The 19,777-nt window shown below is 38.6% G+C and overlaps 1 protein-coding gene across 2 annotated transcripts in view; it reads right to left on the reverse strand.

The window, feature by feature from the left end:
* Positions 1-275: 275 nt before the first annotated feature.
* GPR87 (G protein-coupled receptor 87) overlaps positions 276-19,777 on the reverse strand; it is a 42,406-nt gene continuing 22,904 nt past the window's right edge. For both annotated transcript variants that reach the window (XM_053709011.1, XM_053709010.1), the window contains exon 3: positions 276-1,393. In XM_053709011.1, coding sequence (XP_053564986.1) covers positions 366-1,393 — 1,028 coding nt within the window. In that variant the 3' untranslated portion in view covers positions 276-365. The remainder of the gene's footprint in view (positions 1,394-19,777) is intronic.

Raw genomic sequence — 19,777 nt, forward strand, 5'->3', positions numbered from 1 at the left:
GTGTGTCGTGATCTATAGTTCACTTACTTAGACATCTAATCCTTGTGCACTGCTTTTTTGCTTTTTTCCCACAGATCTGGTTTAAAGAATTTAGCTTCTTAAATTCTCTCCTAATGATTTCTTTATATTTATCCTGAACATGTCATTGCTTGTCTCTCTTAGAACATCTTTTACCTGCATACAATCACATTAGGAAAATTGTACGTTGTTATAATATTTCTGACATTTCCCATTACGTATGCTATTATTTTTACAAATATTATTCAAGCATAAAATATTTACATTTTTTTTTATAAAGTCAATATTCAGATATAAAAATAAAATATACACAACATTTTACAGTCATTTTACAATCATCTCCTATTTTACACTTCTGTATATTCACAGTATATTCGGACTTCAGATTTTCGGATGCTCTGAAGTGATTTAATGCTTTCACTTCTTGATCTGATACTAGATCGGTTAAAAAGCCTTCTTGAAAAGGATCTGCACATAAAAAAATATATGATAGGATCTAGACACACATTACATGCAGACAGAAAAAGAGTTGATTCTTTGCAGTAAAGCAAGATGGTATATACATATTCGCTTACAATTTTATCCAGTTTGCTGAATGTAAAGGGGATTGCGCACAAATGATAGGGCAAAAAACAGATGAAAAATACTGCCACAACCACACGGATACTCTGATTATGTCTGCGCATACGACTTGAGCAACTTATAAAAGGTTTGGTGGATTTTTGTATGTGACGAGATATTGAAATGTAGCATGCAATTAAAACAATCATCACAATGAAAAAAACGCAAATTTCAATATAAACGATAGCTTCATGCCATTTCACTCCAAATGGGCTTTTCAGTTTCATACAATCCTTTATGCTGCTTTTCTTTGGTTGAACATTTGTAAGGATGATGTCTGGCAAGGCAAGTATGCACATAGCCAGCCAAACACAAGCAGAAACAGCTTTTGTAAACTTTATGCTGTACATTTTTGAACTTCCAAATGGTTTCACAACCTTTAGGTATCTATCAATGCTAATTAATCCGAGAAACACAATACTAATATACATGCTTGTGTAGAACAAGATACTGGTGTATCTGCAAATGTAGACATTGATATTCCATGGTCCAATTTCAGATGACTGCATGATTTTAAAAGGAAAAGTTACTGTCATCAGAAGATCTGCAACCATAATGTTCTTGAGGTAAAATATAAAACTGGTTTTGTTTCTTATGTGGAAGAAAATCCATACTGCTAGTCCATTCAACATGACACTTCCCAAGAAGATGATTAGGTATAATATTGGTAACACAATTCTTATAATTTCACTGAAAGTTGTAGAGTCTCCTCCAGGGCTAGTTATATTTGGGTAAACTCCTTCTTTGTGGGTTCCTGTACAAATAAAAAAAAAACTGTTTATAAAAGGTAAATCTGTCATAAGCGACACCATCCATCACCAAAAGTGTTAAGAAAAATACTAACTTCTTGAGAGTTAAATAGTTCTACCACTCTTATTTAATAACTTTTGCATCAGTGTGGTTGGTAAATATCAGCATAATACAGAAAATATATAGAAGGATGGATTTATTGACTCCCAATGAGTGCAGGTGGTGTCAGTGTTAGGCCAGGGTATGTTTGGAAGAGGCTTCACAGTTGAGTGACTTGGTAAAACTGTTACATTGTCTGGACCGAAATCCACAAGGAGAAGCTCCCACCCATCCTCAAAGTAAGTGTGGTCTGTACCAGTGGTAGGGCAAATACGGTGATGGATTGTAAGACTAATATGAAGTGTTTTCTTGAATCTGTATTTTTTTAAGTTTGAGTTTATGTTAAATTATTGATACATACCTTAGCCTTTATAATTTTTGTGGTTGTATCACTGTGACTTAGTGCAATTTAGGGATTCATTTTTCACTGTGTTTATGTGTAAATGTTTACTATATTTGTCTGTAGGAGTGACAACAAAAAATTATTGCATGATGAGGGTTAAAAATATACATTTTTCATGTTTCAAGACTATAAAATGAATTAGATTTTTCTTTTGGGATTCAGACAGAACATAAATTTTAAACAGCTTTCCAAGTGACTTCTAGTTTTAAATTTACATTGTATTCTTACTATCCTTTGTTGCAGAAGCGGTGATGCCCTACTGGGAGCTAGCTGAACACGTCTGGTGAGCCAATGACAACAGGCATATGGTGCAGCTACCAATCCGCAGCTAGTTCCCAGTAATGCTCCTGAGCCCACCTAAGTTTTATTTTCCACAAAGAATATCAAGAAAATTAAGTAAATTTGATAATAGAAGTCAATAAGAAAGCTGTTTAAAATGCTGTGCTTTTTCTTGACCATGAAAAAAAAAATGTTCTGTAGTACTTTCTGATCTCTGGTTAAAAACTGGAATTCATACACTTTTTTTTTTTTTTGAGCATATCATTATAATGCAGCAATTATGTTTGGAGTGATTTTGATACTGGTCTGGGCAAAACTTCATTTTTACATATATCAAAGAAACATAAATTTGTCTTCATAGCTAATATTTATAGCTTACTTATTCCAAATGTGTTTTCTTGCTACATGAACTTGTGTGTAGTTCATGTAAAAGCAAAATGCAGCATATTCATGTCTGTTTGCAAACCACTAAAAGATGTAGGAACAGTGGTGTTTGCCAAATCATTAGTAAGAGGAAGCATTGTTTGGTGAGTTACTGAAGGTCATACTAATGGAAAGTGAAAGCCTGAAGTATAAATTGAAATCCTTTCCTTTGAACGTGTGCCATTTTCAAATTATATTGTACTTGTTTAACATTTATGGTGATTCCTTTGTAGAATGAATATAGAACAGTGTTTCCCAACTGTATCCTGTGGAACCCTAATGTTCCATTTTGTATTAACAAGGGTTCCACATGACTATTGCACTATATATTTTTCTCTGCAGAAAGCTATGTTTGTAGAGCAGAATGTCAGCAGATTTAGTTGTAACAGTCTTCTGTTCATTTTGGCGAAGAACAAAGCATTATTGGGTCTTGGATAAGGGTTATTGCTTTCTTGGGAACTGCTTTAGGGTATTAGTGTTCTGCCAATGCTGTTGTAAAGGGTTATAAGGCTGCCAATAATGTCAAGTGGGGAATATCAGGTCTACACTAGTGTAAAGCTTTAATAATAAGGAATTTCTTTCCTCAATGAACGGTTTGTAGGTTCAGCCTTCTGGACATGAGTTACGTGACAAATACCCTAGCATAGGTGTGCATGAGCTAACTGTTGTATAGAACAATATCTTATTGCTAACAACTCTGGTTTTTATAATAGTAAAACACAGTAAACCACAACTTATATCTGTAAACCCAATACATTTTACAGATTGGAACTCAGTATATAACTGGTAATTTCACTAAAAAATAAATGCTAAACCAGTAGAATCTTATATACACACACACACACACACACACACACACACATATATATATATATATATAATCGGTTATTTGTAGAGCGCCAACAGAAATGCAAATGCTGAAGCCGCCCTCCTGGGTCAACCACCTGTGCTTGCACTCCAGTATTACATCCACAACACAAACAGTGAAGACACAGGAAAATTTTTAAAAGTGTAAATATAATTGACGTTTCGGTGATAGATTCTCCCCTTCTTCAGAATAAATACAAAGTGTACAAACCACATTTAAATAGTGTTACAAAACAACCCACAATACCTCAATCATAGTGAAAAAAGCGCCAAACAATTAAGCACATACACAGCTCAAAATCGTCAAAAATTACCCACTTCCGGTCCGGCATTACAAGTTGTCTTAGTTGATAAAGCAAAAGACCATAGGAACCTCAAAGCAATAATGTGAACAACTGAAATACCTCTGAAGTTAGTGTGGCTTACATCTCTAGTGTAATATAGCAAAAAAACGGGTCACTGTTGATCCGTAAAACAGGAAGTGACATCACTGTGTGTACAGGAAGTGGGGCATTAAACATAACCCTATTTGAAACAAGCTCCTAGTGTCAAAAACAGACAACTACCTATTTTGATAGTGTTTAAAAATAAAACATATCTATGTGTCAAACTACATTGAACAACAGACTGTGGAACAAAACAAGAGGTCCTGTTGCTAATATACATAATACCGTTTCAGTATGGAAACAAAGCATGTTAATGAAATGTCAGCTAGTTCTAGCATTAACTAAGGATAAGGAGACCCATTTAGATAATACAGGGCAAGGCATTTACAGCTGATTTCCAGCCAGCCTAGATGAAAGCCACTATAAGGGTACATAATGGATCTAATAACTTGTTGTATTCACCACTAGGGAATCAAGTGATGATTGAAGGCTAACAGGTATTATTCAGGGATTATATCAAGGAATGAAACTATCATCCAACCGGGGTGCCGCACTTGGATCGATAAAATCCAAATCAGCCCCCGGATCCAGGGTGAGTATGCACATGTCCCACATCTACAGATGCCAAACAACCGCAATACCCCTGTGTGTGGATCTAATTCCAGCTACCCATATACCACTCTAGCCACAAAGACAGCTCACAAGAAAATTCCCAAATTGGGCGTGGAGTTCAGTCCCTTTGGGACAACAGTGTCCAGTCTCAGGATCCATTCCGCCTCCCATTTGAGTAGTAGCTTGTTTCTATCCCCGCCTCTGAGTGGCTTGGGGATGTGGTCAATCAGTATCACCCTCACCGCCCCCACAATATGTTTAGCTTCAAGCCAGTGGCCAGCGTATCCCTTGTCCAGGGCTTGTCGCATGGCCAATCGGTGATTAGCCATACAATCACGTAGTGTACCCTGTGTCTTTCCGATATAATGTTTCCCACATGGGCAAAACAGCATATAAACTACAAATTTATAGTCTAAAAGAAGCTGCCTCCGGGTGGTAAATCGCCATAGAACAAGCCACTGAGCTGTTGTTCGTTCCTGGTAGAGCGCTTCTCTCTTTGTATGCAAACTACAAATTCCGTAGTACATGTGATAGAATGTAAGATGCTGTATTTCTTATTGTTGTGTGGGTGATTGAATTTTTGTGTGGCTATTAAGCCATTGCAGGTGGTACAATTAGGGCACTTGTAGCAGCCATGAATATTGGTTGAGTGCAAAGTTTGATATGCTAGAACAGGATCGTTTTTAACCAACAGGTCTCGAATGTTGCAATTGTGTTTATACCCCACCATAGGGATGTGAGTTCTTGCAAACTGCAGCTTCGGATCAGAGTTTAAGATAGTCTAATTGTGCTTGGTAATTTGGCCTAGCTAATTGGTGTTTGGAGCAAATGTCATAGTAAATATTACTTTTGGAACTTTATCTGTATTGCTGGTCTTCTCTTTAAGAGCATCATCTTGTGTGAGTCCTTTAATGCTTTCAAGAATATGATCAATCTGTTTCACTTTATAGCCCCTCTGGAGGATCTTGGTTTTCATTCCACCCAGTTGTGAGACCCCTACACCTGGATCAGAGTTATTGTGTATTGTACGTATAAATTGTGATTTGATAATTCCCTTAGTGAGTGTAGGAGGGTGGCAGCTTTCTGCCCTAAGTAAGGAATTACGATCAGTTGGCTTTGTGTAAAGAGTGGTTTCAAGATTATTATTCTTTTTTGTAATTTGTAGGTCTAGAAACTGTATGGTGGACAAACTGTAATTCATTTTGAATCTGACAGTAGTAGGGGTGTCATTAAACTCTGTGAACCATTTTTTGGAGACTATCAACATCCCCCCTCCATACAAGCATGATATCATCTATGTATCTCCTGTAAAATATCACAGGAGATACATTTTTAGACCAAAGGCATTCTCTCTCAAAACTAGCCATAAACATGTTGGCATAGGCTGGGGCCACACTGGACCCCATTGCCGTGCCAGATTTTTGGAGAAAAAATTTATTTTTAAATTTAAAATAATTTTTCTTTAAGCAGAACTCTGTCGCCTAGATTTAGAGTTCTGTGGCCAAAGGGGTGCGTTAGCTACGCTGGCTTTTTTCTGGGCGCACCTTTTAAATACCGCTGGTATTTAGAGTTCACAGAATGGCTGCTTTAGGCTCCAAAAAAGGAGCGTAGAGCATATTTACCGCAACTTCAACTCTCGATACCAGTGGTGCTTACGGACGCGGCCAGCTTAAAAAATGTGCTCGTGCACGATTCCCCCATAGAAAACAATGGGGCTGTTTGAGCTGAAAAAAAACCTAACACCTGCAAAAAAGCCGCGTTCAGCTCCTAACGCAGCCCCATTGTTTGCTATGGGGAAACACTTCCTACGTCTGCACCTAACACTCTAACATGTACCCCGAGTCTAAACACCCCTAACCTTACACTTATTAACCCCTATTCTGCCGCCCCTGCTATCGCTGACACCTGCATATTTTTTTAACCCCTAATCTGCCGCTCCGTAAACCGCCGCTACTTACATTATCCCTATGTACCCCTAATCTGCTGCCCCTAACACCGCCGACCCCTATATTATATTTATTAACCCCTAATCTGCCCCCACAACGTTGCCTCCACCTGCCTACACTTATTAACCCCTAATCTGCCGAGCGGACCGCACCGCTATTATAATAAAGTTATTAACCCCTAATCCGCCTCACTCCCGCCTCAATAACCCTATAATAAATAGTATTAACCCCTAATCTGCCCTCCCTAACATCGCCGACACCAAACTTCAAACATTAACCCCTAATCTGCCGACTGGAGCTCACCGCTATTCTAATAAATGTATTAACCCCTAAAGCTAAGTCTAACCCTAACACTAACACCCCCCTAAGTTAAATATAATTTAAATCTAACGAAATAAATTAACTCTTATTAAATAAATTATTCCTATTTAAAGCTAAATACTTACCTGTAAAATAAATCCTAATATAGCTACAATATAAATTATAATTATATTATAGCTATTTTAGGATTTATATTTATTTTACAGGTAACTTTGTATTTATTTTAACCAGGTACAATAGCTATTAAATAGTTAAAATAGTTAAAATAATTACAAAATTACCTGTAAAATAAATCCTAACCTAAGTTACAATTAAACCTAACACTACACTATCAATAAATTAATTAAATAAAATACCTACAATTACCTACAATTAAACCTAACACTACACTATCAATACATTAATTAAATACAATATCTACAAATAAATACAATGAAATAAACTAACTAAAGTACAAAAAATAAAAAAGAACTAAGTTACAAAAAATAAAAAAATATTTACAAACATCAGAAAAATATTACAACAATTTTAAACTAATTACACCTACTCTAAGCCCCCTAATAAAATAACAAAGACCCCCAAAATAAAAAATGCCCTACCCTATTCTAAATTACAAAAGTTCAAAGCTCTTTTACCTTACCAGCCCTGAACAGGGCCCTTTGCGGGGCATGCCCCAAAGAATTCAGCTCTTTTGCCTGTAAAAAAAACACATACAATACCCCCCCCAACATTACAACCCACCACCCACATACCCCTAATCTAACCCAAACCCCCCTTAAATAAACCTAACACTAAGCCCCTGAAGATCTTCCTACCTTATCTTCACCATACCAGGTTCACCGATCGATCCAGAAGAGCTCCTCCGATGTCTTGATCCAAGCCCAAGCGGGGGGCTGAAGAGGTCCATGATCCGGCTGAAGTCTTCATCCAAGCGGGAGCTGAAGAGGTCCATGATCCGGATGAAGTCTTCTATCAACGGCATCTTCAATCTTCTTTCTTTCGGATCCATGTTCATCCCGCCGACGCGGAACATCCATCTTCACCGACGACTTCCCGACGAATGATGGTTCCTTTAAGGGACGTCATCCAAGATGGCGTCCCTCGAATTCCGATTGGCTGATAGGATTCTATTAGCCAATCGGAATTAAGGTAGGAAAATTCTGATTGGCTGATGGAATCAGCCAATCAGAATCAAGGTCAATCCGATTGGCTGATTCAATCAGCCAATCAGATTGAGCTCGCATTCTATTGGCTGTTCCAATCAGCCAATAGAATGCGAGCTCAATCTGATTGGCTGATCGGATCAGCCAACCGGATTGAACTTGATTCTGATTGGCTGATTCCATCAGCCAATCAGAATTTTCCTACCTTAATTCCGATTGGCTGATAGAATCCTATCAGCCAATCGGAATTCGAGGGACGCCATCTTGGATGACGTCCCTTAAAGGAACCGTCATTCGTCGGGAAGTCGTCGGTGAAGATGGATGTTCCGCGTCGGCGGGATGAACATGGATCCGGAAGAAAGAAGATTGAAGATGCCGTTGATAGAAGACTTCAGCTGGATCATGGACCTCTTCAGCTCCCGCTTGGATGAATACTTCAGCCGGATCATGGACCTCTTCAGCTCCCGCTTGGATGAAGACTTCAGCCGGATCATGGACATCTTCAGCCCCCCGCTTGGGCTTGGATCAAGACATCGGAGGAGCTCTTCTGGATCGATCGGTGAACCTGGTATGGTGAAGATAAGGTAGGAAGATCTTCAGGGGCTTAGTGTTAGGTTTATTTAAGGGGGGTTTGGGTTAGATTAGGGGTATGTGGGTGGTGGGTTGTAATGTTGGGGGGGGTTATTGTATGTGTTTATTTACAGGCAAAAGAGCTGAATTCTTTGGGGCATGCCCCGCAAAGGGCCCTGTTCAGGGCTGGTAAGGTAAAAGAGCTTTGAACTTTTGTAATTTAGAATAGGGTAGGGCATTTTTTTTATTTTGGGGGTCTTTGTTATTTTATTAGGGGGCTTAGAGTAGGTGTAATTAGTTTAAAATTATTGTAATATTTTTCTGATGTTTGTAAATATTTTTTTATTTTTTGTAACTTAGTTCTTTTTTATTTTTTGTACTTTAGTTAGTTTATTTCATTGTATTTATTTGTAGATATTGTATTTAATTAATGTATTGATAGTGTAGTGTTAGGTTTAATTGTAGGTAATTGTAGGTATTTTATTTAATTAATTTATTGATAGTGTAGTGTTAGGTTTAATTGTAACTTAGGTTAGAATTTATTTTACAGGTAATTTTGTAATTATTTTAACTATTTTAGCTATTAAATAGTTCTTAACTATTTAATAGCTTTTGTACCTGGTTAAAATAAATACAAAGTTACCTGTAAAATAAATATAAATCCTAAAATAGCTATAATATAATTATAATTTATATTGTAGCTATATTAGGGTTTATTTTACAGGTAAGTATTTAGCTTTAAATAGGAATAATTTATTTAATAATAGTTAATTTATTTCGTTAGATTTAAATTATATTTAAGTTAGGGGGGTGTTAGGGTTAGAGTTAGACTTAGCTTTAGGGGTTAATCCATTTATTACAGTAGCGGCGAGAATCGGTTGGCAGATTAGGGGTTAATAATTGAAGTTAGGTGTCGGCGATGTTAGGGAGGGCAGATTAGGGGTTAATACTATTTATTATAGGGTTATTGAGGCGGGAGTGAGGCGGATTAGGGGTTAATAACTTTATTATAGTAGCGGTGAGATCCGCTCGGCAGATTAGGGGTTAATAAGTGTAGGCAGGTGGAGGCGACGTTGAGGGGGGCAGATTAGGGGCTAATAAATATAATATAGTGGTCGGCGGTGTTAGGGGCAGCAGATTAGGGGTACATAAGGATAACGTAGGTGGAGGTCGGCAGATTAGGGGTTAATTATTGTAGGTAGCTGGCGGCGACGTTGTGGGGGGCAGGTTAGGGGTTAATAAATATAATATAGGGGTCGGCGGTGTTAGGGGCAGCAGATTAGTGGTACATAAGTATAACGTAGGTGGTGGTCGGCAGATTAGGGGTTAAAAAAAATTAATTGAGTGGCGGCGATGTGGGGGGACCTCGGTTTAGGGGTACATAGGTAGTTTATGGGTGTTAGTGTACTTTAGAGCACAGTAGTTAAGAGTTTTATAAACCGGCGTTAGCCCAGAAAGATCTTAACTACTGACTTTTTTCTGCGGCTGGAGTTTTGTCGTTAGATTTCTAACGCTCACTTCAGCCATGACTCTAAATACCGGAGTTATAAAGATCCCATTGAAAAGATAGGATACGCAATTGACGTAAGGGGATCTGCGGTATGGAAAAGTCGCGGCTAAAAAAAGGGAGCGTTAGACCCTTTAATGACTGACTCCAAATACCAGAGGGCGGTAAAAACCAACGTTAGGAGCCTCTAACGCTGGTTTTGACGGCTACCGCCCAACTCTAAATCTAGGCCTAAGAGTTCAATGACATATTCGACAGGGGGACATTTGAATCTGTCAGTCTGTCTTAGTGTCTCCCTAACAGCTGATAGACCAATGTCCTGGGGAATGATGGTATATAAATTATTTACATCAAGTGTAAACAACAAATCATCCTCCATGACATTGGTCTTTTTCAACCTGTGCAACAGGTCATTAGTGTCCAATAGAAATGATCTATCTGCTTTGACAATTGGCTGAACAAGATAGTCAAGAAACTGTGCCACTGGTTGGAGCACAAAATCTCTGGCCGATACTATGGGGCGACCAGGAGGTGCTGTCAGGGACTTGTGTATCTTAGGTATTGTGTACAGTATTGGGATCTTAAGGTATTTTGTAATCATGAAATCCTTAAGTTTTTCAGTGAGATAGCCTTGTTCAAAACCGAATCTAATCAGGGAATCAAGCTGTTCCTTAAACCTGTATGTAGGATCAAAGTGTAATTTCTGATATGTGCCCTCAACACAAAGGCCTCGCTTCCATTGAGTTGTTAAAAATGGAGCCGTAAGCTACCGAAGCGGACGACAGCTAAAAGTAATTTACGGCTCCATTTTAGTACCAGGTTTCCATTGAAAAGATTAGCGTGTTGCGCGCAGTCGCTCTTTTCGGCCGTACGTAAGTTTGCGTTGCCAACCGATGTCGGATTTGTCGAAAAGCGCGCCATAACAAGTGCATTGCCATGGTAACCCGACCTCTGTCTATAAGAATAACGGTTTGCGCCTGCGCTCTTTACCTGTGATCGCCTCTAGAGAGAAAGACACGGGAGCTAGTTGCGTTGGTAGGAGTTTTGGGTTTTTGAGAGTTGTTTGAGAGTTAGTGGAGAGTTTGATATTTTATTTTCATATATTTTTATTGTAGGCCTCATATAATATTAGGAACACACACACACATTTATACATTAGTTAATTAACACACATTAGTTTACACACACACACACTTTTATTTGATACAAACACATTCACATTTTTTTTTATTTCATTAACCCCCATATCCCCATCTTCCTTTATTACTCCTTTCATTAATCCCCTTATTCCACTTCCCATCCCCCCTTTGACTACCCTTCCCTTCCTCACTATATAACTTTTTTTTTTATATACATTTTGCCCATCCTATTTTTTTGTTTTTACATCCCATATTTTTTGTTTCATTTGACTATATAGCCCACCCCTTTCTTCATTTGCATCCCTTATTATTTTTCTATAATTTTGTTATAATCCTCTTTAGTTTTTCCTTTTTCATTTACATCCCTTTGTTTATTTTCACCCCCACATTTTATTTTTATTTTGAGGGATATAGAATAGAGATAGTTAGGGTCTAGATAGGTTAGGTAGTTAGTTTTGGGGATATTTAATTTAAGGTTTAGTTAGGTGAATTAGTGTAGTTAGGTAAGCTAGGGACTTTAGTGTTAGGTTAGAGTTAGGGAGGAAGGAGAAAGGGATGGATAGGCCTAGTGGAGTTGGGAAGGGGGTGGCTAGGGGGAGGGCAGTGGAGAGGGTGGATAGAGGGAGGGGGAGGGGGGAAGTAGGGAGTAGTATGGGCAGGATTAGGGGCCGAGGTTTGGGTGGAGGATTTGTCCTTCCTCAAACCCTGGCAGAGGAGGGAAGGAGAGAGGGTGGAAGAGGAGTGGAGGTGGGAGGAGTGAGGAGGAGTCAGCCTCAGCTAGGCACAAAAAGAAAAGGGAAAGTGGGGCAGACTGTGGCAAGTGGGGGTGGGGCTGGTGGTAGCCTGTCACAGCCTGCAGGGACAGAGGAGGTAGAGAGGGCTGGTCCCCAGTCACAGGAGGGAGAGTCTGTGTCTGCTGGCCCTTCAGGTGTGAAGGGCAGGCTAAGAGAGGAGAGGTACTCTGAGGAGAAGGAGGCTCTTGTTGAGGCCTACTTGGAGAGGGCAGCTCAGCTGGAGAACCCTAACCTGAGGCCGGGTGTCCGGAATAAGCTGTGGGAGGAGATTCGAGTGGCAGTCAGCTGCTTAGGACGTAATCGTTCTACTGCCAGCATTAAACACCGCTATCATGACTGCAGGAGGGAAACCAAAGCTAAGCTGGCACAGCAGGCCAAATATGCACGTGGGACAGGTGGTGGTCCTAGCAAGAGAATACACCTATGGTCATGGGAGGAGATGCTGTCCAATGTCATCTCGGATGAATCTGTTCACGGATGTAAGGGGACAATGGACACCTCTGTGCCACCTGAAGAGGTGTATGAAGGTGAATATTCAATATTAAATATAACCATATATGTGATGTATATATGTTGTATATCATAAATACCCATCTGTGTTTAGGTATGAATCTAAATTTACATAGTTGTATTTAATATGTTCAGCAAGCACTCTGTATTGTATATCTGCTCCGACAAGCAAGAATATTGATTATATAATATCCAAGAATATTAAGCATTTCATATAAATCATGTGTCATTGTCCTTAAAGGGACACTGTACCCAAATTTATTATTTTGTGAATCAGATACAGCATGCAATTTTAAGCAACTTTCTAATTTACTACTATTATCAATTTATCTTCGTTCTCTTGCTATCTTTATATGAAAAAGAAGGCATCTAAGTTCAGACTCTGGACAGCAGTTTTTGATTGGTGGATGCATTTATCCACCAATCAGCAAGGACAACCTAGGTTGTTCACCAAAAATGGGCCGCCATCTAAACTTACATTCTTGCATTTCAAATAAAGATACCAAAAGAATAAAGAACATTTGAAAATAGGAGTAAATCCGAAAGTTGATAAAAATTGCATGCTCTATCTGAAGCACAAAAGAAAATATTTGGGTACAGTGTCCCTTTAACAATGTTCCTTTAAGACACAGTCTATAAAGATTCATCAGTTATGGTCATATATGCTTGGATTTTATCCCAAACACACTATATGTGTGTGTGTGTGTATGTGTGTATGTGTATGTGTATGGGTGTGTGTGTGTGTGTGTGTGTGTGTGTGTGTATGTGTGTATGTGTGTGTATGTGTGTGTGTGTATGTGTGTGTGTGTATGTGTGTGTAAACATATATACACATAAATATGGAATATAATAGTCTGTATTGTTATGCTACAAAGTAATATATTCTATTAGATAGATAATGTAAACATACCGTATATTTATTTGTAGGTTCCGAACAGGAGGAGTATGAAGCTGCACCAACACCACAGCAGGATGTTCCTACATTCACTGAGGAGGATGAGGATATCTATGGTGACACTACCTCCTATATCAGCCTCTTAGAAGATGATATGCAGCAGCCTAGGGCATATGAGGTGGAGGATGTATCATGCCCTTCTCCATCTACCATCGGAGACAACATTTCATGTTTTGGGTTCTGAACCCCAGCAGACTCATCCTCCTCAACAATGGCAGTTCATGCATACTTTGCAGCAACAAATGGCACAGCCCCGACAGCTGCACCCACCGCAGCAGATGATGCACCCCCCACAACATCCTCAGCAGCAGATGATGCACCCCCCACAACATCCTCCTCAGCAGCAGATGATGCACCCACCACAACATCATTATCCTCAGCAGCAGATGATGCACCCACCACAGCAGCATACAGATCTGCATCATCTGTACTATATGCCTCCCACTCCTATGGCACAACAGGAATCCACACCACCACCCACTGCACCCACCAATGTATTGCCAACAGTGCCATCACAGACAACCTCACAGTCACCAATACGGAGAGACAGCCCTGGAACCAGCCAATTATTAGTTCCTGAGACACCAACTGTACAACAGGGTCCAGCACAGTCCCAGCAGGATGATCTACTGAGGCTCATACATAGAGAGCTTAGGCTGTCCAGGCTCCAGCAGCAGCAGGATTTGAGAAGGATACAGAGCCAAATGGACATCCATAATGCCTCATTCGTCCGCCTGGCAGAGGCAGTGGAGAGGCTCGCGGATAGGCCCCAAACTCCATCCTCCCTTGCATCCTCTGTCATCTCCCTGCAGGACCCTGAATCCCGGTTATTAGCCTCACATTCAGCTGGTGGGCGTCGCACAAGACGCCACACTGCCCCCCTAAGTACCTCTCCTCCAAAGTCAAAATCCTGCCGCAAGAATTAATTAATATTCTTTTTTTTCCACCCAAGATATATCATATCTAATTTTTGCACTAAAGCACTTTTTTAAGTGCGATTTTCATCTCATAAATATGCATCCATTTTTCTAATCCAAATTTGAACATATATCTTAATATTATTCTAATAGCTGTTTATCTGCTAAAAATGAACAGCTTTATTCATTTTTATTTCACATGATGTCAATTAATATGCAGGTGTACATTGTTGATAAATTTATGTGTCCTTTTATTGAGGATATTATGCCGTTAAAGAATACTTGGGGATACGTGTCTGAAATTTATACAGTATATGCTCTCTAACATTAGTCAACGTGACATGTGTAAATGTTATGATTTATATTCCACAAGCATATGTTGTTTGCTCCTTCAGATGAAGCTAATAAGGGTTATACAGTTATAGAAGAGTTGAAAAGTAAATACTCCTTCCTGTTGATATGGCCAAATACCTTGCATTCATTCTTATAGTCCTATGTGGAATGTAATATCTGAAATATATACCTATCATGACTAATACCTATCATGACTAATGCACTCCTTTTTGTCAAGATTATTATTCAATATTTAGAATAATTAGATAAATGTATCTTTATGATATTTAAGCACTGATGTATACACAACATATATGTGATTGCCATGATATAGAGGTGATTAATACATTTTAATTGACATCATATGAACAGACACAGACTCTCCCTGGGACCAATGCACAATGCACTTTTAAAATGTTTCAATAACTCCATGTTAAAGACAATACTTCATATCTCTTGAAGTATGTAATATTAAGCACTTATGTATTTTGGTTAATAGTCTAAATATTGCAAATGTATTATCTGCTTTAGCAGACATGACATTACATATATTTTATAAATATTAGTACTATGACACATAACTTTAATGTGTCATAGTTTTGTATTGAATAAATATGATTTTCACATTGAAAATTACATTTGAATGAGGGTAAATCTGTAATAATAAAACTCATCTTCATGATAAACAACTTATTTCCTTTGAATTATTTTTCTATATGTATTGAGATTATATATAGCATCCCTGGGCAAAGGTTTCATTTTGAATAGGTAGATATTTTATTTATTTTTATAATATTTTACCAGGAAAGATACATTGAGATTTCTATAGTTTTCAAGTATGTCCTGGGTCCACAAAACATTGCATTGATACAATGGGTACAATAAAATAAAAAACAATAATAATACATATGCCCAAAAATTTAACATAGAACAGGTAGGAAATATATAATCAACAATGACAGGTGCATTCTGTTTTGAGATATGTAGAGAGGGATCTCTTAAAGGATATTAGGCATGGGGAAGGTTTGAAAGTGTGCGGGAGGTCGCTCCATAATTGTGGTGCTTGCATATATTTTTATATGTACATACATATTGATATTTCTATGACAACATGGGTGCAAATATTCCTATACATAGGACCAATAAATGTAGCATATATAATGTTATTTGTACATTGAAACACTCATAATTTGTTTGTGATTTGCAATTTCAATGAGAAACAGGCCTCAAAAAAGCTATTTTTCCTCCTTTACACCTAGTTGAGCTGGGGGTAATATGTCTCAATGTATCGACAGCCTCCGACAGTGTATTAACGGTTAGCGCTTTCATTGGAAACCTGGTATAATTTATCGATTAACGGCTTCTATTACTTTCTATGGGACGCGAAGATCTTTTCGGCAGCCGAAGTCCGGCTGCCGATATTGAGGTATAACGCGCCATTGGAAACAGTCGTTAAACGATATTGCTTTCGACAGCATATTTAACGGTTTGCGAGTGCACGCAAACTGAATTACAACTCAATGGAAGCGAGGCCTTAGTTGGCACAAAATATCATGTCTATAGTATTCATAATTAAGCAAGAGAATGACCCCTCCCTTATCCGCTGGGCGGATGATAAGGTTGGTGTCATTCTTGAGGGTGTTGATTGCAACCCTCTCGTCCATTTTGAGGTTGTCCCTCCATTTAAGGCCAACATTAGAAGCATCTAAATCTCTCTGTACCATACATGTATATGTTTTGATACTTGCACTGAAATTGGTTGGATCGAATAAGTTATCATGCTTAGTGATTTTAAAACCCTGTGGTTGTGAAGATGGAGTGGATTGAAAGTACTCTTTAAACTTTAATGTTCTTTGTAGTTTATACATATCAATCATCAAGTCAAGCTCACTCAAGTTATGACTAGGAACAAAGGCCAGACCTCTGTTAAGTAGAGATTTTTCTCCCTCCATCAAAATGTGGGAGCTAAGGTTGATGACTATATTCCTGTCCTCATTCATCTGCCCCTCCTGGTGGGTCTGTGTGTGACTCTTCTTGGTCCTAATTGGGGGCCACTGCCTCTCCCTCCTGATTGGGTGGTAACCCTTAAAAAAGCTTGCCTATTCTTAAGAGATGGTGGTGGTGGTGGGGGTGGTGGAAGAGGAAGAAGAGATGGTGGTGGTGGTGGGGGTGGTGGAAGAGGAAAGAGAAAAAAAAAAAAGCTTGCCTATTGTCAGTGTGATTAGATCTAGGGTCTGATTGTGACTGGATATTATGTTGTCCTAGGTGGGAAGTTTCCCTATCAGAGTCAGAGGTCTCACTGCCACTTGTGTATATGGTGTCAAACCTTACTCTATGTTGACGGCATGATTTCTGTGTTCTGCCCTCCTGAGTACTTGTCAGCCACCTGTAGACACGCCCCTTTTTGTAGTCACTTTTTACTGTATCTAATTTTCTATTCTTGAATGCTATCAGCTCATTTCGGTATGTGTCTGTCTGTTGTTTCAGTTTGTGTAACCAGTCTTCAGTGGTGTCTAAACTCAAGGTGTGTTTGTGCAAGTCCAAATACTCTTTAGTTTCCAATTTGACTTTATTAAGTAGTGCTGTGATCTCCTCAATAACAAGCAAAATCAAATCATATGAACATTTATTAAGGATATTGCACCACCTCCTTTTAAATTCGGGGTTGTCTCTACCAAATGTAGGTATATTTCTCACTCTAAAACCCTGCGGGATCTGGTTTAACCGATGGTATTCTGACAGATAACTACCATGCAAACTTAGGTCTATTTCTCATTTCCTTAATTTAAGTAATGCATAATACAGATTAATAATAATAATAATAATAATAATACTGCCCCTGAGGATTCCACCTTCAGTGTTCAACAAGCACAACAAGGTACTGTTTCTTTCTCTGAGGATGATGCAGAAAGGATCCTGTTTTCACCTCTACAGCGCACAGTGAGTGAGACCCCTATTAATCTGTATTATGCATTACTTAATTTAAGGAAAAGAGAAATAGACAATTTAATCTAGATGATGGGAGTCAGTTACACTCAATGTATAAGTTATCACTGCTTAGCGTACCTCTTCATATACTATACATTTTGCCATGCTTTAAATGATTTGTATATTTCTTTTCTGTAGGTGTTGCTCATCTAGTGTCCCAGTTGCCATGGTTACGGCCATTACATAACGCAAGTCATGTGGGAGGATCAACTGCCGGGAATGCCATCAGCAGCGCCGTTCTGGGTTCTGAGGGCTTTTAAATATGGGTGAGTACACCGTTTCATTTCTTATTTCTGTTTGAAAATGGGGGCGACCCCGAAACGTCACAGATTAGAATTGTTTATTTGGTGATAAAGAACCAGTGAGTGCCTTCCTTTTTTTGCTGATATATATATATATATATATATATATATATATATATATATATATATATAGCAATGTCCAAAGGGAATGCACTGACCAATCCAAAATGTGTAGTACCGGGGTGCTAGGTAGAAAATAGCAAATTGAAATCCCTTCATCCATAACAGAACACTGCACTCACCGGATTTTCATTGCAATAAAATGTCCTTTTATTGATACAAAGTTAAACATGAATATCCCCAAACCCACTGGTGCCTTGTTCACTGGTTGCTAAAGTGCAAAAAAATGTATAGTGTTCACCACTACCCCCTCTAAAAATACCCATAGTGCTCTTAGTTCACAGAGCTAAGGCCAATCATCAACGATCTTTAACACCTGCTAATACTCATCTTACAGCTATATACTATCTTTACTCTAACGTCCTCCTATTCAAGCATCGTCATCATTACTATCACATCAAACAAGTAATATATCCAAGATCATAATGAAATAAGCCCTAATCCTGTTACTATCTAAATTAAAAACAAACACATATCCGATGTTTAAACTATGTCAATGCATACAGCGTGGGTAATGTGACATGCTATCGGGAGAACAACACGCCCCCTGCAAGCACATGGCTAATTATACTAACCAATAAAAACATTGGCTACGTAATTGACAGCCTGCATACCCTCCACATGAGGAATGACCGTACAGATGCTGTCAACATCCATCGTGACAAGAAGATCATCATGTTCAAGCCACTTGATATTCAACAGATGTCTGATGAAGGTGGAAGAGTCAAGCAAAAAAGAAAAGGATTCATTTGCAACTGGCTGAAGATGGTAATCAATATATTCAGCCACATGTGAACAAAGAGATCCTCTGGCAGACACAATAAGTCTGCCAGGAGGATTCTCCAGTGTCTTGTAAATTTTAGGTGGTAGATATAATACCGGTATTATCGGGTATTGCACATTCATAAACTCATATTCCTTTTCATTTATAAATCCTGCCTCTAAACCACAATCAAGAATCAATGTTAATGCTTTGTGAAAACTACTGGTCGGGTTTCCTCTCAACTTGTTATAAACTGTGGTGTCAGTCAATTGTCTGTGTGCTTCTTTTCGATAGTCATAATAATTTTGAATAACTATAGAGCCACCTTTATCAGCAGCCTGTATGATATATTCTTGTCATGTTTAAGGCTCGCTATTGCTAGCGTCTCCTCTCTATCCAAATTAGAGAAATGTGTTTCTATCTTGGCTTGCTCACAGTCACTGGTCAACATCTTAATAAAACTACGTACTGAAGGATGAGTAGTGAGAGGTTCAAAGATAGAAGTTGATCTGAAGGTGTCAATAATTGTCTGTGCCTTGTCATGCAAAAATCCTGTAGTTTGAGTTGTCTCTGCAACTTGTAGATATCAACATTTGTCTTAAATTTGTCTATTTTGGAAGTGGGGACAAAGGACAGACCCCTGTTGAGAACCTTCATTTCCCCCTCAGTCAACACATGATAACTTAAATTATACACAATATTTATTTGCATTTGGGAGGTTTTTTCTTTGCAGCCTCCCCTTCTAATGTGGCTTCTCCGTCGTTTTTTGTTGTTAAAGGCATGGGGGGTTTGCCTGCTGACCGGGTGGTTATCCCTCCTAAAGGGCCACTCATATTGAGCTTTTCTGTTTGACTGCTGTTGTCTCCCTCAGATGTCTCTCTACCATTACTATCTACCGTGTCCACAATCTTTCTACCTCTATATTGTCTTCTACGTCTAAATTGATATTGTGTATCCTCCTTACCATATAGCCACTTATAAAGTCTTTTCT

This window comes from Bombina bombina, chromosome 4, assembly GCF_027579735.1.
Source record: "Bombina bombina isolate aBomBom1 chromosome 4, aBomBom1.pri, whole genome shotgun sequence".
NCBI classification, from domain to species: domain Eukaryota; kingdom Metazoa; phylum Chordata; class Amphibia; order Anura; family Bombinatoridae; genus Bombina; species Bombina bombina.